The 27,716-nt window shown below is 41.5% G+C and overlaps 1 protein-coding gene across 1 annotated transcript in view; it reads right to left on the minus strand.

The window, feature by feature from the left end:
• The window catches only part of GRB2 (growth factor receptor bound protein 2), a 60,684-nt gene extending 33,565 nt beyond the window's left edge, over positions 1-27,119 (minus strand). Inside the window, exons 1-2 of the mRNA XM_081029633.1 lie at positions 26,807-27,119; positions 19,293-19,507 (exon numbers count right to left, since the gene is read on the minus strand). Coding sequence (XP_080885759.1) covers positions 19,293-19,370 — 78 coding nt within the window. The 5' untranslated portion in view covers positions 19,371-19,507; positions 26,807-27,119. The remainder of the gene's footprint in view (positions 1-19,292; positions 19,508-26,806) is intronic.
• Between the last annotated feature and the right edge of the window lie 597 nt (positions 27,120-27,716).

Genomic DNA, 27,716 nt, shown 5'->3' on the forward strand with positions numbered 1-27,716 from the left:
AGTAATGACTGGCTAGTTTGATTTGAAAAGGAGCACCTGGTACCATCTCTATCGACGGGAAAGATTCAACTCAAAGTACAATGGGGCTGTGGGTGATAGAAATAAAATGATGAGTAAAAAAGCACCTTCAGTACAATTAGTCTTTAAAAGATAAGAAATTAACTGGATAGAAGAACTGGATAGAAGAAATTAACTGGAAATAATTAATAACTAGTGGGTACCCTGGGGTTGTTCAGAAACATGAAAAAGATGAATACAACCAGTAGAGTTATGAATCTCACTCAGCATGCTGCAGCCAAAACCAATGACCCCCTCAAGTCTCCCCACTACATAACCTGCAGCGTCTGTCTACGAAAAAACCACTTTCAGTTATTTCTCCTTTTCTTTCTTTCATATTCACTTTTAATCAGGTATCAAGTCTTATTCTTCCTTTAAAATATCTCTAAGTATACTAAGGATGTGCGCCTGCACATTATTTCAAATAGTGGGGGGAAAAGGAAATATTTTAAACTGCCCAACAGTAGTGGAACGGTTAAATAAATTACAGTACATTCATACAATGAGATACTCTGCAGCTGTTACAAATGTGACTTACTAAGAGTCTATAATAGCCTGGGTGGAGTAGACCATGGGTCCACCCCTCCACCTCTATTCCCTCTATGCAGAGCCATGAGGTGTGGGTGGGACTGACCCCCAACCACCCAGGGCCAGTCCCATCCTGCTAGTCCACGTGACTGGCTTAGTCCTTGGTTATCTGAGCCAATCAGCCCAAATCTCAGGACTTTTGCTGAAGATGGGAAGGAAACACTTGCCTCAGAACAAAGCTAACATGTGGGACAGGGCACAGTTGCAAAAAAAAAAAAAAAATCAAAAAAGAAAAATCACAGAGACACATTTCTATCCTATCTTTGAACTTCTTGATTATATAAGACAATACATACCTTTCACTATTTAGACCAGTTTGAGTAGCATGTTCTGTACCTTGCAAACAACATTTATTTTTTTAAAAGGCAGTTTCATATACAGTATGATCTCGACTTTAAAAATGTTCAGATAAAATGGTTATTAGGAAAGACAATAAGATCTGAACAGTGATTATTTCTGGGCAGTGGACTGGGCTAGGTCTGGGTAGTGATCAGGAACCATAATATACATATTTTTCATTACGAAAAAGAGACTGACTGTCAAATTGATCAGTTTTTGAAACTCATATTCCATCTACACTCCAACCCTCTGTGAATACTGCCATGGGAAACGCTGGTGTCTCCTCTTCCCACCTCCGTAAGTCTTAGCCATTTAGGATCAGTACTGCTCTTACTGACCTCCTACCCAGTATAATCCTCAATAGCTTCCTTCTCTGAATGTCTGATGCCTTCAACAATTAACAGCAGCGACCACTGCGATAACACCTCATTTAGTGGACACCTACTGTAATGCCAGCTACGATCCTGGGCACTTTGTCACTGTATTTGAACATAACTTTCTATATTAGTCACTTCTACTCTACTAAATGCTACATTTTTGGAGAGCGGGAATTGTTTTACATTTACGTTGAGTTTCCTCAATACGTACCTAGCACATTCTATTATAAAGCACAGGCTCTTAATATGGATTCTTCACATACATTTGGAAAGGGGAAATAACTTTTAATGGATTCTCAAAGGGTGTGACACACAAAGTGGGTTAAGAACTACTGCAATAGAGATTCAACAACTAGTTATTAAATAGATAACTAAACAGACCACCAATAAGCCAAGGATTCCCAGTTAAAATAGCTGGTGACATATGCCAGTCAGCACAAGGGGAGGAATTTAGTCACATTTTTGAGTGTATTACCAGGTTTTAGGAATCTCACCGAGAAAGCACTCTGAAGAAATGGAGGCAAACACGGACTTCCCCTTTATGAGGTACTTCTCTCCAGTGGACTTGGGGAAGAGTACCTGTTTTTACTCTTCTGTTTGTATGAATTAGCTGTGTAACCTGAAATCATTTTAACCTGGTCAAAAAGCTTTTTCTAGGCATACCATAATAAGCACAGTAGCATAACAGAGTTAATGCTGAATATAAAATTAACACAAGATTTCAGTACTTGAGGGTCTTATAACTGAGATGTGAAGATTCTCACTTGAACCTTTCATTTATAGGGCCACACTATTCTTACTATTCTCCCAAGTAAAATTAAAAATTAAAATGTATTGTAACCAATTTAGTAAATCTACAGCAATGGAATCTAGCATTTGCCACAAAGGGTCACAATCCCATCCGTTACTCTGTTTTGAGGGAGATAATGAATTAGGAATTGCCTGGAGCAGTACATGTCAGGGAGACTCATGTTCATCAATATTAGGCTGCTTCTTTCTGTGGAAGAGGCAGACAGAAGCTACCCTGTGAGGGGGAGTCGATCGAGCCTTGCTATCGTTTCCTCTATTCAGCCATGTGCAGATTCTAAACTGTCCACAGTATTTGCAGACAAACCTCTTCCTCTTCTCTTCCACCCAACCTCTTATCTTCCCCGATTTACTGATTCCTAATTCTCCCATCTCTGCTAAGATACCAGTATCTCCCCAGCCTCAAAGCTTGTGGCTCAGCTGCATCTCTTGCCTGATGCTGTCATTTCTCCCCCTTGTGACACCTTCCAGATTTTGACTTCTCCATTCCCACTAACTTATTTCATCAGCTTGCCTGCAACAGAACGGCTTCCTATTTGGTAATAACTACATGTTTGCAGTTTTAAGTGCTTACATATTTCAATTAATTTAATATTCAAAACCACCTGATGAGGTAAGTACTATTATTATCCCCATTTTTCCAATGAGGAAATTTTGGCACAAAGAAGTGTAAAAGCTTGCCCAACATCACACCCATGGCAAATGGCACGGCTGCCGTCTGACCCCAGACGGTCTGGCTCCAGCCTGGGCTCTCACCCGTATGCCGCATCTGGCCTCTAGCCTTTCCTTACTTCAACCCGTACTCCACCATCTTTCTGCTCAGAGTAAACACAGTTTTGGTAAACTCACCATTCCAAGACCTATTAACATTCATCAACTGCCTTCTGATCACAGCTCAGAATCTGAACCAGATCAAAACATGCTCAAACGCTGGCTCTCCTGTTGATTAGATGTGCAATTTTATCCGAGTTACTCAAACTCTCTAAGTGTGTGTTAACGCATTTGAAAATGCTCTCTCATTGAGTTGTTGAGAGGATTAAAGAGCAGACAAAGTACCTGGTACAGAGCCCGCCTGGCTCCCAAGACTGTGAGTGAGCTCCGAACAAGCGTTGTCGTGTAAATAACCTTCAATTTCGCTTGCCCCACATGAAAGCTTTACTTCTGTAAGATATCCCCACATTCAAGTCCATCTCTGTACTCATGTACTCCCACCTAAAAGGCTCTGGTTACTCAGGTGGTAGCCATCATTTCATGAAGTATTTCCCTGTATCTGGAGTCCAAAATTATTTAGTTATGGTACAATCACTCACTACATCTGATTCTTTCTTGTATAAATCCCCTAAATCAGCGTTTAATCAGGTGATGTATTGCATATAACCGTCTGCTTTACAAACTGTTTCACAGTACACCGAGCTTCACCAGCTCGGCTCTAGGTTCCCAGCAGACGGAAGCGGTCTCCTTGGCACACAGTCAGACTGACCTACAGACAGCACATGAAAAGAGAATCTTAGAAATGGACAGCAGACCCTCAAACACGGCTTTGAACTGCGCAGGTCCCCTTACACGCGGAATTTTTTCAATAAATACCTGTACTGTTTTTGATCCAAGGCTGGGAGTCCACAGATGCAGAGGGCTCACGTGCACTGATCTACGCCATTTTGTAGAGGGGACTTGGGCATCGCAGATTTTGGTGGTCACAAACCAATCTCCCACAGATACCAACCAAGGGACAGCTTAAGCTTTGGGGGAGTCAAGTTATACAAAGGTTTTTGACTACGCGGGGGTGGGGGTAGAGTGGGGGGGGTGGCGATCAGCACTCTTAACACCAGCATTGTTCAAGGATCAACTGTATTGTTATGATTGTCTTCATTTTATATCAACTTACCACTAGATATTTATAACCTAAGAGTTCAAATTGGGATATATCAAAACTGTTCAACTTAAATGATTTTAAGCAGGAACAAGGAGTAGCAGCTTAAAGTTCTAGCAAAAGTGACGGCTTATTCACATGACAAAGCACAAGCCAAAGTTGTAAAATTTTAAGAAGGTATAGACACCATAGGTTGGCTTTACTCTGTCGAAAGATTCTGATCAACCTTATGTTGAGAAAAACTCCAATTTATTCCTTTGCTTCTTCGAAGCTCAACTGGTTAGTCACGATATCAGACTCTTGAGACAGGGTCTGTGGGCTGGTATGAGCTAGGCTGGTCAAAAACTGACTTTCTGACGCTCGCCAACCTGCCTATTTGAGAATGGCACCCGTCACGACAGAGATGGGGTTTCAGAACTGGCTGGCTCTAGGGTACCCCTCACTACTAGAACAACAACTCAGAAAACATGTACGTACCCTTTGGCTTTAAGAGAGCATTACTTACTCAAAACATGAACCACTATATTACTACTGAAGAGGCATGGACACTCAAAATTAAAGACCGCTTAAAGCTGAGGCTTAGGACAACTCATGGAGTCAATGGCTAAAGCCAGGTCCCACTAGAGATGCAAATTCGTTGTATTTGATTATCACAGGGATAGAACGTTAACACAGGTCACTGATGCAATGATGTTCAAGCTCCAAGTTCATCAGCAGCATATACATCCCGAGAGCTGGCTTCCAAGGGCCTTCGTGCCTTCCGGACTGAAACCCACTACTCGGGACCCAGGACTGAAACGTCGGTTTATGAACAGATTTTCAGAAGCTTGTCAGATCTGCCTGCGTTACTTTCCTATGAAGACTTTCCAGACTCTGACTAAGAATATTTGCACCACTTGCTCGTTCTGACTTCAGTATCTTGTTCGGTTTGGACCAGTTCCAGGTTGGCTGCAGCTATGTTTGGCACAAAGCATGCCGCCAGTCCTAGCTGTGTTGCTAATAAGAGGTCAGAAAGCATCCCTGAAAATACAGGGACACAAGTAAGAGTTCAAACAGTTGTTTTTAAGCAAAGTGTTCTGGCAAAGCTTGAAAAACAAGAAAAAATTCTCCCCCCGCCCACCAAGCTCACTTTTAGCAACATAAACTCAAGAGAACATCTGATAAGAGTCCTCTTCCCGCAATCCAGGCCTTTGTGGAGCTGTTCTCTGAGGCTATGAGTTGTGTAAACTATGTAAGTTAGAACAAATCATCAGGGTTACTGAAAACCATTCCTGTGATATTTTTTCCTCGTTTTTCTTATACACTTAAAGGATAAAGAACAAATTCAGGAGAGAAAGCCAAAGTGTTTAGAACCCCCTTCCATGGCACTATTTCTTATATACACATGTGTGGGCTATTTGCTGAAATAAAATGCCACCATGACTATGAATGGAATAAATGTCCAAAAACAAAAACTGAATGTTTTTTGCACAGTAACTTAAAAATGAAACTGATGAAGTATTCTTTAGATCACATGTATAGTAAAGTGTAATTATACTTTACAAAGACTCGAAGGAAATGTAGCTAAGAAACCTAACCAAGATGGTGGCACAGAATAAGAGGAAAAAAAGCTACAAAAGAAAGTCAAGCTTTCTAATTTCTGGTCTATGTCACCTAAATAAATGCAAAAACAGCTGAGGCAACATAAGAAGCAAGCCTGACCTCTCACAGGATGGTGCTGGGTCACAAAGACGATATAAAACTATGAACTTGATTTATGCTGAGCAGGATGAGGCTGATGTGGGTTTCAGCGCTTGCTCTGCTCTAACACACTCAACTACCCCGTTGGTAGGCACTGTGCAGACGCTGAGATGCAGGAACCTACTGAGAGCTGCAGACACAGAGGTACACAATGGAGTTAGGGAGTGCCTGAAGGAGAGAGAGGCTTCCGGAGCTCGGGCTTGCTCTAAGCAATGAGAGAAGTAACGAGGCAAAGGTTATACCACACAAAAGGAGCAACACGACTGACTGAGGACCAAAGGATGTGACACAGCTCAGTGTTTGGGAAACTCTACAACTAACTGAAAATTGACCGAGTTCTGTTTAAATAAAACCACGAAGATTAACTCACCCATTATTTCACATTATTCTGGCAAAAATGTTCATCAACATTTGAACTACTGTAGAGTTTTTCGGGTAAGGAGAGTAAACTGTGCAAAATTTTTGTGCAAGTTAACACAAAAAATCAAAATGACTTCATAATAAGAGCGAGACTTTGCCTAAGATTATTTACGTAAAACAGAACTCTGAAAACACAATAATTATGGTTTTGCTGAATTCAAAGAAATGCTGCCTCTGCTCTCTGGATGTGCCTCAGATGCTGCTGTCTGCACATTTAGCTCACAACCACATTACACAGGCAGTGACACAAGGAACCCAAATTAGAAGAGTCAGCGCTAGACTCAACATCTTATAGGTCAGCCCAGAGGAGCCACTCTATGAGCACTCCTCTGGTCTTTCAATTGCCACTAGTAAAGACACATTACTAGGTGGCAACAGGTTCCGTCTCTGCACAGGCTGGAGGTGGAAAGGGTGCAGCGCCTTGGAGAAAGAGGTGTGGGAAATCAAAGAGTCACAAGAAAAGGGAGTAAGTAGTGCAGACAGGAAAGAACCATGAGAGACTCTCCCCTGCAACCAATTCTAGTTCTAGTCCGCAGCAGTGTCTGCTTGTCCACTTCCACCCCGGTTCCGCCCAAGGGCCTCACCTCCAAATGCCAGAGAAACCACCAATGGCTTGTGATGAAAGGGGAAGACATGATTCCTGACATTTCAAGGTAAAACGCGAAATACTTGGAACACAGAAACAGTGTTATTTGGGTGGTGACGTTCCATGGCAGAGCTGTCCAAAACACTTTCTAACCTTTCTGCAATGATGTCAATGTCCTAGATCTCCACTGTCCAGTACAGAAGCCACTAGCACATGTAGCTAACGAGACCTTGAGATACAGCCAATGCCAGTGAAGAACTGACTTGTTTATTTAATTTAAATTGATACAAATTTAAACACCCATATATGGCTAGTGGACATTGTACCAACAGTGTGATAAATATCAGGCATATGGGGGACAACTACTTTGTGGTTTAAACTTAAAATGTCATTAATTCACATCACATAAGAAATAATGCCTTCCACAAAAACACCAGCTTATTAGCTTTTAGAAAACAATATGTCATTAAGTAGGGACTATCAAAGAAACAAATACATGACTAAACAATGTGGCATCCTGGATAGACCCACAGAACAGAAAAAAAGGAATTAGGAAAACTAAGGAAATATGAAGCAAGTGTGGACTTTAGATAATAATAATAATAATGTATCAATATGGTTCATTAACTATAACATATATGCTATACTAATAAAAGATGTTAATTGGGAAAATTGGGTGTGAGATCTATGGGAACTCTGTGCTATCTTTGCAATTTTTTGGTAAATCTAAAAATGTTCTAAAATAAAGTTCTTTTTAAAAATTTGTTTAAAACTACATTCAATAAAGATGCTGTAACAGTTTTACTTTTTTACGAGAGGGTCCTGTTGAGGGGACCCTGACTGACAGCACACGTAGCATTGTTACCTTATTCTACCCTCCATGAGAACCTAACAGACATCTATAGAACACTCCACCCAACAACAGCAGAATAAACATTCATCTCAAGCACAGAGTGGAACTTTCTCCAGGATAGACCATATGTTAGGCAATAAAACAAGCCTCAATAAATTTAAAAGGATTTATATCAATCAAAGTATGTTCTACAAGCATAATGAAACTAAAGTAAAATAGAAAACAGGAAAAATTCTGGGAAATTCATAAATACGTGGAAATTAAATAACATACTTCTAAATAACCAATGGGTCAAAGAAAAACTATTATAACAGGGGATGTTAGAAAACACTCTGAGATGAATGAAAACAAAAACAATTGCACACCCAAATTTATGGGATGCAGCTAGAGCAGAGTTTAGAAGGAAATTTACAGCTCTATATACCTGTATGAAAAAGAAAGATGTACTACAGTTCATTTCAAATTGAGGTTGCTCTTCTTTTACATAGTATAAAGCCCAAACCAAAGGCAGGTAATGCGAGAATAATTTTTCTCCAGATTGAGATTATGCAGATAAGAAGCCAGCCCTTTTTTAGAGGTCATTAATACCTAATCAGGAAGAGGTGGAGTGAGGGAAAGAACATGCAGAGAAATATTATATTTTAATACACAACACCAACACACTAATAGCTAAATTTGAAAATTACTCCTACACTTAAGGGCAACAGCTGTTCAGGGGAGTGTAGTTACAGTAGGTGCTCAAAGAAGGCAGATAAAGGATGACTTTCCTAGTTAATGAAGAAAGAATTGGTTCTTTCTACACCAGTAACCTAAATTGAGGAGGCTCATAATGTTAATCTTAAGGAAAGACCTGTAGGGCTACTACTGGGTCCCACTTCTGGCACTAGGTGAGGCCATTAGTCACAAATTCACCTGGGTATCTGATGTGGACAAGATTAGCGTAATTTTAAAACACCAATTTCAGGTTCAAGATCTACTACTTTGACTCACGTGACTAAGGAAGTCTTGATCATTGTGACCTTCTCTGATGGCCTAGCATAGAAATTCATTGAACTGCTGTTTTCTAGAGGGGTACAGTACACTTAAACAGAAACTCCATCCTTCCTCCCAACGCTGAAGTACCTGCTTACTTTCATTATTAAAATTTTGAATATGGTTTCACTATGTTTCTCACCATACTCTGAAAGTACAGTAAAAGTAACTATGGCTATATTCACTAAATGTTTTTTTCTGAAAGGTTACAGAAAAATTAAGTGATTTTTCTCTGGGGAGAGAATTTACCTTTTACATTTTCTAACAGTGAGCGAGACATGTATTTATTCACTTAATTTCAAAAATGTTATCTGGGGGCCGGCCCGGTGGCTCAGGCGGTTAGAGCTCCGCGCTCCTAACTCCGAAGGCTGCCGGTTCGATTCCCACATGGGCCAGTGGGCTCTCAACCACAAGGTTGCCGGTTCAACTCCTCGAGTCCCGCAAGGGATGGTGGGCAGCGCCCCCTGCAACTAGCAACAGCAACTGGACCTGGAGCTGAGCTGCGCCCTCCACAACTAAGACTGAAAGGACAGCAACTTGATTTGGAAAAAAAAGTCCTGGAAATACACACTGTTCACCAATACAGTCCTGTTCCCCTTCTCCAATAAAATCTTAAAAAAAAAAAAAAGTTATCTGGGTGATAGGAGGGAGTACGGCCCAACTTTAAACATTATTTAATTTTCCATTAAATAATTCTAATAAACGTTTAAAAAGAGTAAACTGAAGACACCTGATTTTTTAAATGCACAACAGACAACTAAAACCCACAAAGAACTTCAAATCTTTATTTTTTCTCTTAACCTCACTTTTCAAAGCCAAACATTTTATAGAAGTTCATAAATAATAAAACGTAAGCCCGACTAGCGCTAAATCCCGACAAATGGAGAAGCGGATAATTAAACCTCTGAAAAATCGCAATTTGGCTGCATTAATAATTTCAATTCCGTTTGGAGACTGACCTGTCAAAATTAAATATGTAAGAAAGCCTATAACATTATTTTCCTATCAGATGCAAGCAAAAGAGCAGCCAGACAGGACTAGATACTTGGACAGCAAGACTAGTTTTAGGGCCTGTTCATCAGGTGGAGAGGCTGGAGCATGTTCCGTTTACCGCCATGTATGCCCCATAAAGCCTTGGCTAGACCATGGAGGGTGCTGGTGCTTCCTGCACGGGCAAGAGTCTTAATATGAAACAAAGTTGTTCCATGAAGCTGTACACAGTGACTTTTTTTTTTTCCTTGTAGGAAAGCAAACTAGGCCTTAAAATGTTTATTAACTTGTAAACTGACATCTGGAAAACGACTGTAGTGTTTTCGGTTTTTTATTGCTTTTCTGATTATGAAATTAATATACGCTTGTGAAAACATCCACTATAGGAATGCATGCTTAAGAAAGGGAAAGTTCACCGTAATCCTCACATCCAGAAAAAAACCAGCTGTTACCAACGTGAGTTTTCTTTTCTTTTGCAGAACATGTAAAGTGACGATGTTTCAGCAGGTCACTTTACCTTTTCCCCAGCTCTCAGCAAAGCCTCCTGGCTCTAAAGCTAAAACATTTGCAGCATCAACTAAACAAAGCCTGGTTTTTCTGTCTTCTTCCAAACATGAATTAGCACGCATGACCTCCCTCTAGAAGGGATTCATTTAGTCAAAGAAGTAAAACAATTAAAATTACATCTATGAATACACACATTTCTCAGCTATCGAAATAACTTATTAACTTAACCTGACACAGCTATATAAGCAAATTAATCATCTGCAGGAATAACACACACAAAAAATGTGTGTCAGAAAAACTATGTGCTGTTGTCAGGTTATCTTAGAAGCTGAATAAAGAGGTTTAATTGTGTCACAATTCTGGTTCCTATAAAACACTGTCAAACTGAAATAATGTTCGATGTTAAGGAGATTAGAGAATGAAGCAAACATTAGCTGTGCTAATTATTATGTATTCTGGCTACAATTTGGGGCCATTCTCATTAACTTGATCTCAAGTGGGTAATCTGTTCAGTCCTTTTGGACAGTTGAGTAACATATGTTATCAAAAGCCTCTTTTGAGATTATGAACTAAATTATTAATAGAAACAAGCTGATGTCCAGCAGTAAGGAAGCAGTTAAGTCAATTATACATCATTAACTTTAAAAATATTTTTAAATATTAACCCATTAAAAATAATTAGTAAAACTAATATGATAAACTGGGAACATATGTTGTATTTTCAGTCCATTACAATTACAGCATTATAAAAATGTGTATATAATGATAAAGCCTAGACAAGATCTGAAACAGTAGAAATACGGGAGAGGGAGGTTTACGCAGGATTTTGAGTTTCCTATCTTTTTCTCCCTATTAATGTACGTTAAAATAAAATGGAAATATTGCTAAGTGCTATAAGTATATTCTTTTCCCCCTAGCAATCCATTTCAAACCATATATACTTATCTATGAAAATAAAGATCTATGAAATGACAGAAAGAAGTGCAATAATCAATATTCTCAGTGAAAAGATATACTCCTTTCTTGTTCTCCGTGAAGCCTAGTTTCAAGGTCCAAAATGCATTTCCTCTCACTTTATACAAAATTGATGCTTTTTGTATTTCTCAAAAGCAAAATATTGCAAAAGGTTTTTGTCGTTTTGCTAAACCTAGATTTTAAAATTCCACCATTAAACCAACGAATAAATAAATTAGTTAAAAATTAAAGCCATTGTTAAGGTGAGGAAAAACTTCCAGTATTTTACTGCTAATATTAGTATCTGTTTTGATAAAAGAAAAAAAAAAAAAACCCACAACAACAACAAAATAGGACAGAAAATACAAGAACTACCACTAGAAATGAGACAAAAGTGGGCTGAGCTTTCCCACAAGGTAAAGAAGGGAATATATGAAAGCTTTATTTATAGCATCCTTAAGATTCTAAAAAGCTGTTTGGGGGAAAATACCCATTCTTGGCATCAAGACCAGAGAGAATGTTCTCCCACAGATCCTCCTGGGGACACTTACCAATAATAAAAGGCTCCTTAATATCTTTACAGTAAATACAGTAATGAGTTTTTCCCAAGACTGTTTCTTCTAACATCTCTTAATATTAGCCAATAGCATAGTCCCAAAATTCCATTCCGCCCCAGAAGTCTGAGAGGCCCCCAACAGGACACTGGGTTTAATCCTTACAGAGACCAGAGACTTTTCAGAATGGAGAAAGTACTTGTCTTTCACACCACTCTCCACCAATACAGTGCTTTCAGCAGAGCTCTGGAACAAGGTCGAACAGTTCTGAGTTTGAGGAAGTATCAGGACAAGCACCCAGCCAGATTTATGGGCTGAGTCGTGTGACTTAAGTGACGCGAGCCCGGGGCTGGACTGATGTCCTCTTACCAAAGTTGTGCACTTGAATGACATTAGTAAAACTACTGGCAGCTGGCATTATTGTCTGCTTTATGCTGTCACTGTTTTGAGCACAGGAATATCGATTGTTCTTTTGATCCACACTGTGACTCTAGGAAGGCAGGCGCTATTGCTCCATTTTACAGACGGGAGAAGCAAAGCACAAAGCAAACTCCGCAAGATCACAATGCCACACTGGAGGGTGACAGAGCTGGGATTCAGAGACGGTGGGTCTAGCCTGGAGCTCCAGGGGCCAGGGTTCTTCTCCACAATACTACAGATGTCTCAGTCCCATGTCCACAAGGAGGTCTATCTGCCAAAAGGACCAAGGTTTCCCTCAGTCATTCTGAGTCACTTTTAAAAAGTTCTGTAAGTTTTATGACCCTGAGCAAAGCCACGGTGAACTTTAGTCTGAAGATTTAAAAGCAGGTTAAACCTCAGCCATTATAAAACCAAACAAACAACCCCTGAGCAGAGCACTTTAACTTCCTAGAATATCTATCAAGGTAAAGTAGATGCAGAATGTTAACAACTTTCTATTTGAATATAACTTTATATTTGAATGTAACTTTTCTTTTCTTTTTTTTTTTTTGAATGTAACTTTTGTATTTGAATATAACTTTTGTTTTAATAAAACTGACAAATTAAAGTAATACAAGAGTACAAAAAAGGAGTAAAAATTACCTGAAATCCAGCCCGTTGGTGATAACTGTTATCTTTTAGGGGACCATTCAGAAAGAAGTCTGTGTATTTAACAAGCAAACAGAAGTAATAGCAATTTTCCTTAAATGGGCTCGCTCGCTCTAGTTGACCTCGTCTGGGCATGAAAAGACCCTACAGGGTAGTAATTAAGAATGTGGAATCTCCATTCTGCATTGTACTCATGAACCTAAGCAAGTTACTTAACCTAAGCCTTAGGTTCCTGATCAATAAAATGGGGATAATAGCGTCTGTCTTCAAAGGATTATTGTGAGGATTAAAAGGGAATGAAAGTCAAATACTTAGCTTAGTGCAAGGACCTACTAAGCACTCAATACATTCATTATATTGTTACTTTTTAAAAGAGGATCCACTTAAACACTTCTGTCTGCAAGTGTAGACATTATTCTGTGCTGGTACAGTTTTACATCGACATTAACACCTGCACAGTACTCCATTTTACAGGTACCATACCTGCTTTCACAGCCTCCTACTGATTGCTACTTAGGCTTTTTATCCCTAATATGATAATTCCATAGATTTGTAGGTGCCCTTTTTACACATTTTAGCATCTCTGAATGCATCTTACAAATGATCATATTTTACATTTTAATGGAAGAAATTCCTTTCCCACGTGGCACACAGATTCATTGAAATAAACATCCTTATGTCTACATTTTTTAACACTTGTTTGAGAATTTTCTTAGAATAAATTCTTAAAAGTGGAACTGCTGGTCATTTTATGTTGATACATATCAACAAGCCACCATTCAGAAAGACTATTGGTACAAACCTCCACTGGGAGGAGATGACAGTACCCATTTGTCCACACCCTGGCCATAGAGGGTAGGGGTCAATCTTTGCCACAAATGAGACAAAATAACCTCATTTGTTTGTTTCATTGCTTCATTACTGAAGTCAACGTACTTTAGACAGGCTGTCCAGTAAGTCACTCAGCAGAAGTAGTGCCACAAGACGGCTGCCCATGCTGGCAGGGGAGCAAAGCAGGACGCCGGTACCTTACACTTCCGGTTTACTCATCCTGACAGTTAAGAGGGGCGTGACCGTACTGCAGAGGGAGCATCGTAGCCACACCTGCCACTTACTAGATGCGTGAACCTGAGCAAGTTACTGAGCTTCTGAGCCTCTTTGTGCAGCCATAAGATGGGGCTAATAACACCAACTTTTTAGTGCCTCAAATCCATAATGGCTTACAGAGATGACACTTGAAAGACACTAAGGAACACTTCATTTCCTTACTCATTTCTTTCGCCAACCAAGGATGACTGGTCTTCAGCCAGCCTCCCAAAAGGAGTCTTGCATAGAAACTGAAAGTTCATCCTTAGCACCTATCTGGAAACGTCCATTCAGATAAGGTGGGGGGCGGGGAATGAATATTATGAAAGGCAAACAAATTACCTGCTATAAGAGAACTCGAATAGTCCTCATTCTTAAAAGATTAAATGCTATATTCCTGGTTTAGTCAACAAGATTGATACGGATTCTTACCGATAGGCACAGAAATGCCTCTATAATGTATACTGATACTAGGACTGTAAAATAGTGAAGAAAAAAGAAACCATCCCAACCTCTTACGTTTTAGGTTTGATAATTCAAACACCTGAAATGAAGACTTGTGTGCCCAAATCCAGCTGTTGTGAAAATTGTAACCAAGCAAACCCTAGTTCAGATTCCTGCTCTCAGAAGCATCTCCAGTGAGCAGTCTTTTCTCAGTCATACAGGAAACTTGTTCAAATGCCCCAGGTGACAGGCAGAAATCCCAATACATTTTTTCCATAGACTCTCAAACCATCCCCGGCCTTCACTCCTAGTCTCCAACACCTGTGCTGCCACTTACCTCACAACCCGATCACGGCAATCTTCCAGCTGGGACTCCAGGCTAACCTCCTCACAATCCATTATACGCACAGAACATTTATGTCATCAGCTAAAAAACCTTCAGAGGCGCCTTGAGGACAAGATCCAACTCCAACTCTTGAATTTTTCTTACCTGGCTCCAATTCTACTTCCTTTTCCACTATGTCAATAAGGTTATAACCTTATTCTAGCATTCCTATCGCAAACCCAAGCACAACTCCCCCGCCTTCCTTCTCTTCACCCAGCTCTGGCCTATCTACCTCACAAGGTCCAGTTCAAATCACACTTCTTCCTCACAGCTCTCTCTGACTTCGGCTCTTACCAATCTCTTCCCTTCCAAAATGCCTCTGGCAGGTACAGTGTGTGACACAACTTCGGCTTCCATGAAATAACAGTTCACTACGAAGTACTAATAGTTTGTGGCCTTGACTGGATCACTGAACTTCTATGGGCCACCATTTCCTCATCTGTAAAATAATAAAAGTCTACCTTAAGAGATTTTAAAAGGTCGTTCCCTGTTAAAAATCCTCTAATTTTACACACTGCCGTGTACTGTTCCAGATATTAATCTTTTTTCTTATTTGATTTTAGAGTTCCTGAAGGCAGAATACATCTTCTATTTCTTCCCCAACTCTCAGAGCAACTTCTCCCAGGATGTGGCTCGAGCAGATACTCAGGAATGTGACAGTGAAATAGGGTCATCAGCAGTGAGAGAGAAGACGACTTCAAAGATCTGAGTGTGACCTCAAGACCCAGTTCTAAAGCAGCTTGTGAAACCGGTAAAGGTAGTTAGCACCGGACAGAGCAGAAGACACCCAGACGATCCACACTGCTGGCTTTCTTCCAGAGCCGAAAGGCCGCCTTGATAGGAAACAAGAAGCCGGCTCTAGACTGGAACGAGCGCAGGTTTGAGAGCTCCAAACGGTTCTTAATTCCTGGGCAGCACTGTCTGAAGTACATGCACTTGAGCCCCTAAATGGCAGATGCAACTTCTAGGTGGGCTCAGATGTTTTATGTGCTGCAGGGTACTCAGGGGCCATATTCAGTGGAGAATCCCTGGGGCTATCTCAAGCCTGCCCTAGAACGGTGGCGAAATGCAGGTTCAGTTCACCACACAAGAACTGAAAGCTGCAACAGAAGAGCAATTCCTTCCATTTCTATGCCCCAGTGCCCTCCCGCCACTCCCCAAGAAAAACAGAGCTTTTACAAGAGGAAAAGTAACAATTGCAGATATATTGAAGCATTCAGTTCTATTTTAGTCTTCCAGTAAAATGTTTTCATTTTTCTTTTCTCAGGGCAGTACAAGTCAATATGTAGATAGAAAGTTAAAGAAGACCCACAATGAGATAGCACCTCACCCCAGTCAGAATGGCTATCATCAACAAGACAAATAGTAACAAGTGTTGGAGAGGCTGTGGAGAAAAAGGAACCCTCATACACTGTTGGTGGGAATGCAGACTGGTACAGCCGCTATGGAAGGCAGTGTGGAGGTTCCTCAAGAAATTACGAATAGAATTACCGTATGACCCAGCAATCCCGGTCCTGGGTATTTACCCAAAATATCTGAAAACATTTATCTGTAAAGATATATGTGCTCCAATGGTCACTGCAGCTTTGTTTACGGAGGCCAACACATGGAAAGAACCAAAGTGTCCTTCAATAGATGAATGGATAAAGAAGGTGTGGTATATATACTGCCAGTACATACAATTTCTTATTCCACCATAAGATGAAATAGTGCCATTTGCGACATGAATGGATCTTGAGAGTATAATGCTAAGCGAAATAAGTCTGATAGAAAAAGTCAAGAACCATCTGACTTCACTGATATGTGGGATATAAAACTGAAAACAACAAAGGAACAAGACAAACAAATGAAGAAACAAAAACTCATAGACACAGGCAATAGTTTAGTGGATACCAGAGGGTAAGGGGGAGAGGGGTGGTAGATGAGGGTAAACGGGATCAAATATATGATGACGGAAGGAGATGTGATCCTGGGTGGTGAACATACAGTGTGATATATAGACGATGTATTACAGAATTGTTCACCTGAAACGTATGTAATTTTACTAACAATTGTCACTCCAATAAACATTTTTTAAAAAAAGTAAGTTAAGGAAGCAGTCTGCTGGAGGACAGAAGTCACCATTAACCAAAAGTTAACCAGAAACTCCAAGACAGTGAGAGGATATAATTCTTCTGAACTCTAGTCAGAGGCAGAGGGCAAAGCCCTTTCCTATTACATTATCTTCAAATAAAATGTATTCAACACCAACATGCACTGCCCCCTTTACCAAGGGAGGGCAATCACATCCCCATTTCAATCAAGTCACTTCTAAACATGTTTTGGCTCATAATTAAGCTAAAGAGTTATCAAATCAAATCAAAGCCACTCAAATGAAGCCTGTTACTCCTTAAATAATCAGATGAAGAAAACACTGCCCCCCCTTTTCTTTTTACTAACAGCTCTTAAGACAAAGCAATGTTCCTTATGTCTCTCCTCTTCACTCAGCTTTTTCACAGAATTATGAGACAAAGGGCAACTACTGTATTTTTTTTTTTTTGGAGTAAAGCCACAAGATTACTAACAAACAGCTAATGGCCCCCATTCAAAAGCAATAATGGCATTATGACTTCATATGCCAGTTATCTACCAAATTGGAAAGAACCAAATAAATGTATTTTTTCTCTCCCCCAAAGAAAATCTGAAAGTAAATAGGAGCAGTCTGATTCACTTTCTCTCCCATTATAAAAACTTCTGGGGGAATGTTAAACAGTATCATCTTCTCTAATTATAGGATGGGAGAGAAGGGTTTTATACTTGTTCAAGAGGTTACCAATTTAAGTTGGAGAACTTATAAAACGTTCATGGTCTAGATCTAGAAAAAATTTCAGTGATAGTAAACAGGGAAAAGTTCTTGTCTAAAAATTCTTAAAAAGAGACCTCACATCCCTTGTTTCATTGCTTCAGTACTAAATATACAATAGGATTAACACAGAAAACTATGAACCACCAGGCTTCCAGGTTCAAGTTTCTAGAGTAAGTTTAATGGAAAAATCAAAGTTTGTATTTAAAAAGAAAGGAAAAAAAAAACCAACCCTTGGCTCCAAAGGGTTTTTGTACTGGCTACAAATGTGGGTACTTTAGTAGCCAATCTTATGCTATCACTAGCAGGTTATCTGCAGAAAACAGCAATCACCTATGAATACATCAAATTATCTCCTCTGTAAACCAATGATACAGAGTAATTGAGTAGTCCAAGTGAAGTTGCTCTGATTTCTAGCTAAGAAAACAGAAACAGAAGACATATGTCACTCTAAAACCTATGGCTGGTTCTGCCTGCTTTCTGGCAATTTAGTGCTGACTTTCAGAATACCCTCAAAAAGCTTGGCATCACAAAACAGCTCTGAAGAGAGCACACAGCTTCTTCCTCCTTAAAGGGCTCTCCCATATCACCTTCTAGGAAGTACAGTCTGCGTGTCTAACATTAAACTACTGGGCAGTAACTTCAGAGCAGAACTCTATGCCTCTGACAATGAGAGCAAAATAGTAACTCTCCATAGGTCTGCGTAACTTTCTAAAAAACTAGTCCTTTTATCAAGGACTATTTATACAGGACCATTCTACATTTCCACTTTCTTCCTCTTTGTATAATTCTAATAATTTCACTCAGGGATAGTAAGCAAACACTGGCAAATTCCAGCAATCAGACTAAAGCTCAGAGGAAAAAAAAAATGCCAAAACTTGGAGAGAGTGCATACAAAAATACTAAACTTCAGGTTTTCATCCTTTAGAGCTGACATGCTATTGGATAACACCCACCCTTGTAAAAATAAATTACATATCCAAAAGGGCAAGCTGCTCAGGCAATTGGGTAAACAACATAATTAACACGTGCCAGGTGGAAAGCGAATCCTCATATAAATAGTGGGCTCAAAATGAGCTGCAAACTGTAAAGAAGCTTATTTTTAAACTGTCAGCAGGTTTCTTTCCTGCAGTTAGACTTTAATAGGGGGTAATTGTTCATCAAGTTTCTTCTAAAATCGAAATCTGACTTGTACAACAGCAAGCTGAACCTCATTCTTTAGAACTCCATTCGTTTTTTTCACAAAGAATAAAAATGCATTGAGTTCTTTAATGAGTTTTGGCGTATACCTCTAACCACCTCCGTTAAACTAGGGGAAATAAATTTCTAACCAACTAGGATCACACTCCAGAATGCAAAAATCTTTTGACTATGTAAAATAAGACTAATTGAGTGTGTTCACATAAATACTTCAAGTTTAGATCTTTCGAAAAATCCTGATTTTTTATAAAACTCTACAATGTAAATCAAGCTACTCATGTATTTCCTTACTACAGTCATAGTGCTTTGACTTTACTCGAAATAGTACCGATCCCAACCAGCAAGTAGAAATACTCGAGGCATTCACACAAAGGCAGTTAAAGACCATACATCGCACCAACCGTCGTAATAAGTCATACTGAATATTCTGCTCAGTGTCTACCTCAGCTATCCAGATCACACTAGGCGGTAAATGTTAAAAGTGGGCAATGGAAAAAGCAGCAGCCCTGGCTTCTTTGTGTGTTATCAAGGCACAGAAGGTAGGTGAGTACAAGGAGAGGCCATCTCAGCATTTGCTTGGCATCAACACTTACCTTGAGGATGTCCCCCCTTTTGAAGCTCAGCTCGTCGTCTGCAGTGGCTTTGAAGTCATATTTGGCGATGGCTTCCATTCTGAGCGCTGCTCAGTGCTCAGCAGCCTGAAGCAGGGGGAAGGGAGTCTTCCCTGCTGAAGCAACCCAGCGCTCTGGGCTCAGCCTCACCTCTCTTCTGGGACTTGCTCCTGCACTCCGGGACACACAATGCCACCCTGAATCAGAAGACGGAAGATTGAGTGAAGCGGCCAGGATCGAAGGCAGCCCCGCCCTGCCAATCGGCCTGCGGTCCCAGCCCCCACGCCCCCTGGCTCGGCTGGCTCAACCCTCCTCCTCCCTCCCTTCTAGGCAAGAGCCCCGATCTTCTTCCTCTTTCAGCCCCAGGCCCACGCGACTGACAGGCCCGCCGGCCAATGGCGGCAGCTGCTCGAGCTCTTCCAGAACACACTTCCTCTTCCTTCCCGCTGGGTGTGCACGGTGTGCAGGAACCGGCTGGAGTCCCGATGGGTCTCCGCCTTTCCTCCCTCGCCCCTTACACTCTCTTCTCTGGGCACAAAAGACAGTCCACTGAAGAAGGATCTCCCCCTGGGGATGGCACCCTACTTTTCTCAGTTAAATAGGCCAATCTCCCTCTTCCCCCTGCCTCCCTTTCTACTTTTTCGAAAATGTTGGGTCCCCTATCCACACAGTCAAAAGCAAGCAATGCACGCTTTGGTCCTGAACTGCTTCTAACTCTTCTCAGAAACTAAACCTTGGTATGCTCCTAGGAAAGCGGGAGAAAATGAACACAGAACTCCTTTTTCACTGAACTTAACTTCTCTGAGCACGGGCAACCAGAGAAAGGAAGTCCAGCTCAGCCTTTTGCGGGTGGAGACCTGCTCTTGCATTAGGCTCCCTCTTCCCCTGAAGACCCCCCAAGAGTCTGGGGTCATTGATAGCCCTTGAAATAGATGCCCATGCTCAGCATTCCAGAAACAGCCTCCACATTATCTCTAACTAGCCAAAGGAGCAAAGCTGAAGTCCTAACCTACACTTGAAATGAATCCCTTTTTCAGAATCTGAGCTGACAAATATAGAAAGTTCAGAGAGATGGTGCCAGAAAGTCAGAGCCGTCTCTGAGAGTTACCCTGAGAACAGCTGCTTTGCTCAGAGCGGTAAGAGTACTACACTGATCCAAACTGCATTCTACAGGTAGAGTCCAATAACCCTCTGCTGGTGTACCAGGGAATGGTGATGTGATGGGCAATGCAGACAATCACTGCTGTAGTAGTCTCCACACAACCCAGACCTCTGCATAACTAAAGGAAAATAGAGCCCCATTCTTGGTTCATCATTCACTGTTTTCATACAGGCTAAATAAAAGCAGAAAACAACACAGACACTGTCAGAATGGGGACAGGTTATTTATAGTGACACCCTTCTTGGATAATTACCACCTAGCAGAGAACTCATTTGAGGGGCGCGAGTGATTATTCTTGTTCTCAAGTTAATAATTGGGGCATTAAATCAAGCATAGCTGCAAGTAGACTAAGTGGTAAACCAGCTGGGAATATGAAGATTAGAGGGAAATGAGTTACCCAGAAGGAAAGAAATCACCTGGTAAAAAAAAAGTCCCTCAGTCAAATTCTGAAAGCCAAACATGCTACTGCAGGTAAACTAATAAACCAAACCAGTGTTTATTCTATAAGGCAAACTTAGGATACCAAACTTAGGCTCTGGCCCTAACAGAGGGAAGTAAAGAAAGCATTCTAGCAAATATAAAAAAAATACAAAGATTAGACTCAGAGTATTTATTTTTGTGTGTCCTTGAACACCTTTTACTTACAGTCTCTGTAGTTTATCAAACTAATCCATACATATATATAACTTTAAAAGTCAGAGTATTAAAAGTTTATGAAAAAGCAGTTCCCCAACACCCATAAGCAATCACCCTTAATTTTGTTTTTAGCTTTCTCTTTGTATTCACCTACAATATTTCTAAACAATGTGTTCTACTGCTGTTTCTTCATTTACTCCAGCCGTCATCCATTACCTGGAAGACAAGGACCTCGCTGTTCCAGCGCTGCCAATTCCCTTTTGCCCCATCCCAGCAAAATCACATATTCCGGTTTAAGCAGTAGTATTACAACACGAAATATTGTTCACTGGTGATTTAAATAACGTATTACAGCCAATCTTCCTTTCTAGTACGCTCCCTCAATTTTCCCCGGCATTAATAAAACTGCTTTTCCACTTCTGCTTATTTTCCAATGTGGGTACCTATTTTTAATTTTTTATAAGTGTTCCAAAATCTCTGCTACATGCCTATCAATATTTCTCACAGACCTGACCATTTATTTTCATTGGTATCCAAGTCTAATTGTTGGGACTATATCAATAATGGGAAGCTAAAGAACTGAGCAGATCTGAAAAAAGAACAAGGAGTTTCCCTTGTGAAAAATGGCAATCAGACAGAAACCCAGAGCACTGTCAAGGTACTATGTAGTAACAGGACATAAACATCTATGTCATTCAAGATTACAGACAACTGCAGTGTAACTGAACAGCGAGAGCACAAAAACCAAGGCAGTTTTCAACACTTGTTGGCCTGCTGTTACTTATCTACCACAGGTTTCTTCAAGAAAGCTTACTCAGACTACCCCTCTTGAAAATTATGTTTCAAGTGACTACTGCTTTGTGAGCTATAGCTTGATAGAAATAAAAACAAAGTACAATCAATACCTCATGGAGAAAACTTGAAGAGGTCAGCTTGTTAGGCTGTCCACAGAAAAGAGCACACAGACCAAAAAAATTCAAAAGGGTGTGTTTCATTCAAGAGAAAAAATTCTATCACAGATGCAACACTAATTACTAAAAGGAAGAAACGTGAGCGTGGACATAATGCATAATGATTTTAATAGAGGAGATGTTGCTGTTCATTTTCCAAGGAAATGGGTTGGGAGTACACTCAACACCCAAGCCTAATGAGAGTGTGTCTCACCTGTTCCCGGCACACACCTCTGCAGCCCGTCCCAAGAAGCAAGTACAGCCTGAATTGTTCGTTTCAAGCAACACGCACTGTATCCTAAAAGGCAGTCTCCTAAAAGTATTTGTAGAACTTTAGTTTCTTTCTTCTATTTAACTCTCTTCTTCCCCAAAGTCACAAAAAATAAAATCCAGAACACTTACTGGGCCAGTATGGCTTAGTGCTAGCGTCTGTATGGTCTCTAAAGGCAGGCTGATCCGGGTTCAAGTAATGACCCTGGATGCTGACCAGTTATAATTTTGGGCAAGCCTTTTAAACAAGCGCCAATTTTCTCATCTGTAAAATGGGAACAATATGACCTACTTTGTAAGATTCACTGAGCATTAAATTAGGTAAGACAGAAAATATGCATAAAGTGCTTTGGACAGAGCCCAACAGTAAGTCACTCAAAGTAAGTTAAAATGTGACTCTACTTAAAACACACAAGATACTCAACTTCACAATTAAAGCTGCAAATTAAAACAATGAGATTTCTTTCACCCACTAATTGGCAATTTTTAAAAAAGATTTATAAAATCCAGTCTCTGCAATATTGTGGGTAAACAGACTCTCACTCAGACTCTATCCAACGTTCATTCATTTAACATTTTGAGCAGATACTATGACAATGTACTTGGTACTGGATTATAATAATAAAACCATCAGAACCCACACTCTAGCAGGGAATTAATTCAATCTTTTTGGAGAGATCTATTGACAATTTTAAAATACACACCCTTGAATAAACAATTCTACTTTACCGATTTAACTCACTAAAATAGTGACACAAATACCATATGCAAAATATATACATACCTGACCAATATCCACGAGCATATCTATGGAATAGCTTTCTATATAAGTACCAAGATATAGTACCAAGAGAAAAAAAACCCAGAAAAATTACAGTTTATCCATTTCTGCAGAGCGAAATAATAAACCAACGTGTAACTAGAGAAAAAATCCAAAAGGTTAACAATGACAATGGTTATCTCGGGAAGTGAGGTCACAGAACATTTTCACTTTCTGCACTACACACCTCAATTGTATTTTCAATGTTTTTACTATAGGCATGTAGTTAGGAAAAAAAAATCTTATTGATGCTCTGGAATTAGCTCTGGATTCAACTGTCACTTTCTCACTTACTTTGTGGGTGACACTGGAGAAAAAAGTTATATTCTCCAAGCCCTAGTATCCCTCCGCTGGTAAACGGGGAAAATAATAGCATCTACTTTATAAGGTCATTTTGATTATTAAGAGAGCACCTGGAAAGGCCTAAGCAGACTGTCGGGCAATAGTGGGAGGTGGTGTTAACTAGCATCACCAGACCCTTTTCAAATATCAGTCTACATGTTTTCACAGGATACTTAGAACTTCCACCTACAGACATCCTCTGGTAGACAGTGTTGTCACACAGCAGGCTAGCAAACTGTCCCCCCATGTCTTTCCTTAAGGAAAGAAGAGTCTGTGAGACTGTGCATCTCTGGGACTGTATATTTCTCTCTCTTTAGTCTCCAAAAGAGGGTTTGCAGCCAATGACGAGTAAGATTCCCCACGGGGGGGGGGGGGGGGGAGGAGAAGGGACACACAACTCAAGTCAGGCAGAACCCCATGGAGACACCCCCCCCCCCATGAGCTGCCTTAGAAAGATCTGGGAAGGAGCTTTGTCTCCCTTTCCCCTGCCTGGGAAAAGCGGCTGCTGGCTCTGACTTTTCCCTCTCACCTAACTGGGAGAAAAGTCTTGAGAGTGGTAAGATTAAGCTCTCTCTGCTCAGCTCTGTGAAACAATTTCGACATGTGATGTATGTCCCTTAAAGGAGTTGCATACCTCACCTCAAGGACTTTCTGCTTCGGCTGTTTGAAGATCAACATTGGATTGGGTTGTTTCTATAATGTGATAAATGAGTCAGACTGTGCCAGAAAAACACTACTACTCCCTTGTACACTTATCAATAAAAACCTCCAGGCGGCTTTATTCTGGGCTCCAGTCTTTCAGAACTGAGACACCCCTGGCCTTCTGAGATTTAACTGCATTAAGTCTCTGTATGTTTCTTTCTTAAAACTTAACCCAAAGCCTCCCCTTCTCGCACCCTCACTGCCTGTGTTATGCTGGACGCGACAAGACAGATTAACAGTCCTATTAAGTATAAACTTTAAATTGATCCACCTCAGTTTTAACAATGCTCAAATATTTACACATATAAAAACTAATCACATCTATAGTCACTTATTTCTATTAGGTTTTTAAATATTTCCTTTGTATATACAGAAAGTATAATTTTAAGTTGAGAAATTTAAAGCCACACTCCAGTCTCATGATTTTATGCCTATGTTCTGTAACAATACTTTTGGTCCTTGGACCAACTGCATCAAAATCCCCCCTTTTAGAGACTGATTCACTGTGGGGTGCCTTCTGGAATTCTGCAGTGTAGTGGTCTTAGGCCCAGAAGCTAATTTTAAAAAAGATTCACAGGTAACTCTTGTGCATGCTACATTTTAAGAATCACTGGTGTACTATAAGGTGCCTTCACCAGATTTTAAGCTTTGCATTCCAGATAATGCACAATGTCTTTGCATAAAACGAAAATAATGCATATTCCCATACTCACTTGGCACAACTGGGAAAAAGCCAACTTTCACAAAGAAAGCCAAAGACTCTAAATGGTCATTCAGTAGTGCCAGAAAGTTCTGAATTAAGCAAGTAACTATTAATTTCTCTCAAGAGAGCATGGTCGGTCTCTATTCTGTATTACTTCATTTCTCCAAAGTCTATTACTCTTCTGCTCTAGATAACAATTAGAACTGCTGCACACATGCAACATAACAGGAATTACTAAGAAAAATCTCTAAGTACCATCAACTAGCAGTATTTAAAAAGCCAATCATCCCTCAAATCTGAATACACCTGCTGAGGAAATGAACTGCCTCAAGCATTTAAATGATTGCTTTTCATATCAAAGAAAGCCGATTACAAGAATTAACTTTGTTTTTTATTTGGAGATTCAGAAAATTTTGAACAAGGGAAGGGGCCGCAGAACAAATAAGTCTATGGTTGGTTTTCTTTTTTTTTTTTTTACCTTAACCGCCCCCACTAAAAGACAAGTCACACAAACCCCAAATTGACCCACTCTTACTAATATAAAAGAGACACAAAGAAAAGTGTAAGCAGGCGCAAAAGCAGGATCTTAAAATGAAGAAAACAACTACAACACAAATGAGACAGGCAAGCTACACTTGTGACCTAGTGGCAGTATTGATTACTCACGGATGAATTCAATCCTTTGAGCCTCCCAGTTCCCAGGGGGAGAATTTAAGTCTGGCATGGCTCTCTAGCAATCCTTCTGGCAGACTGAAAGAACACAGTGGACGCGTGAAAGTAAAGGTTAACGCAAGAAGGGAGAGAAAACGGAATCTTTAAATGAGGGCGAGAACGAACTGCTCCAAAGCGCAGAAACCTCGAGAAATTATGCCAGAGAGGGGAAAATAATGAGGAAGGGAAAGTAGATTAGAAAAACGGTGGGGGGAGGGGGCAAGTGACTTGCATTACACAAGCACGCACTTAGTGTCCGCAGTGGAATGAAGAGAAGTACATAGGAAAGGAAGGCAACAACCGGAGAAGTACAAAGTGAAAGAGGGACGGGAAAGCCTGAGACGAATGCTACGTAATTTCTCGCGTGTGTCTTTTCGACCCTTTTCTGAGACTCACCACTACCGACAGACCTCGAGCGCATTTCAGGTCCTCTGCGATTTGTACTTTTACAGCATCTGAAGCCGGCCTCGACTAGCTCCCTCAACAAGCTGTCACTCACAGGGATCACAATCACACAGGGTAGGCGTTACAAATGAAAAACAGAGCTTCTCTCGCCTCTCTCCCTGAAATCTTTCCTCGAAGCGTTCCAACCAACTGCTGATCTTTCTCGACAAACATTTTTCAGAGAATCGTTCAAAAAGGAAGAGGGGAGCCGACGTAACGGCATCCCGACTGGCTCCGGCAGCACACGTTCTAACTCATGGTATTAACAGGGTTGGTGGGCTCCCTCCCCAAATTCGGCCCAAAGACACCAGGAGATGGTGACGTGGTGACCGTGCAGGTCGAAGGAGCATCAATCACCACATCTGCAGCCCGCAGCGAATCCCCCGCCTCCGGGCCAAGTCAGACTGACTCACAGAATGAGCACTCGGTGCTGTCGGGCTTCTCCCAGATCCCTTCTGCGCAAACCCTCAAGAAGCAGGCGTGACATGTAAGGAGGAGCCCCTGGCCTCTTGCTCCGGGGTCCGTGGGTCGGTCCCGAGCCAAGGGCTGGGGGAGGATGGTCCCCAGGAAGGAAGCGCCCCAAAAGAGGAAACGTGGAGCTCGGAGCCCCGGGAATTCCGCTCCCGCCCCAGGCCTCCCCGTCCCGACCCCCAGGCCCGGCAGCTCTCGGTAGGCTGGGCCGGGTCCCTGCCGGCCGACTCCCGCTGCGGAGCGGGGAAGAAAAAGCACCGGAGCAGCACCGCCGGCCGTACTCACCGTGGCGTAGCTGCTCCGCTCCGCGCCCGGCCGGCCCCTCCGCAGCGGTGCGAGCGGCCGCCAATACTGCTGCTGCTCCCCGAGGGCAGCGCCTGTTCCCGCTGCTGTCACCACCACCGTCTCCGTCGCCGCCGCCGCCGCCCGGTCTCTGAAGCAGCACAGCCTCCTCGCTTCCGTTCCTCTTCGGGGTCCCGCGAGAACTTCCCCGCGCGGCCCCGCCCCGCCCCCGCGAGACTTCCCCCAGCGGAAAAGGCCCAGAGCGCAAGCGCTCCTCCTCTGCTAGGCCCTCGCAGGTAGACCTAGACGCCAGGGCGCATGCGCCAGGCCGCCCCGCAGCAGGTGGCACCCGCACGGCTCCGCCCCCGAGTCGCTGTAACCCGCTCGATGCCAGAGCCGGTAAATTACAGCTCAAGCCTGAAGGAATAACTCGTATGCACACCCTAATCACTTCCCTTCCCCTTTCACCAAATCAAAGCAACTGGGGGCGCGGGGGAGAATCTCCCCCTTGCATGAAGCACCCCAAATAGGTCTTGAAATACTTGAGAATCTGGTCCAAACAAACTCTGCAACTTTAAATGAATTAACAGATTCGTTTGTTCATTGATTGAATTAAGGACCTAATGTGTGCTAAGCACTGTGTCGGGTATACAAGGTACAAGGAAGAACAGAAATCCTGGCCCTCAAGGAATTCACGGTCTAGAGGGGTGGAAGAAAAGTAAACGAATAATGCCACAAGTATTGTTAAAATTATTTGGGGAATGCTAGGGAAGCTAAAAGAATAGGGGGAGGGGTCGCCACTCGGTCCATCTCAGAAAAGCCTTCCCAGAGAAGACGCTGTGATGTCTGAGCTGAGCCTTGGAGGATGAGTAGGAGTTCGCCAGACAGAAAAGAAGGGGTGAGGGCGTTCCAG

This window comes from Rhinolophus hipposideros (genome assembly GCF_964194185.1).
Source record: "Rhinolophus hipposideros genome assembly, chromosome: 20".
Lineage (NCBI taxonomy): Eukaryota > Metazoa > Chordata > Mammalia > Chiroptera > Rhinolophidae > Rhinolophus > Rhinolophus hipposideros.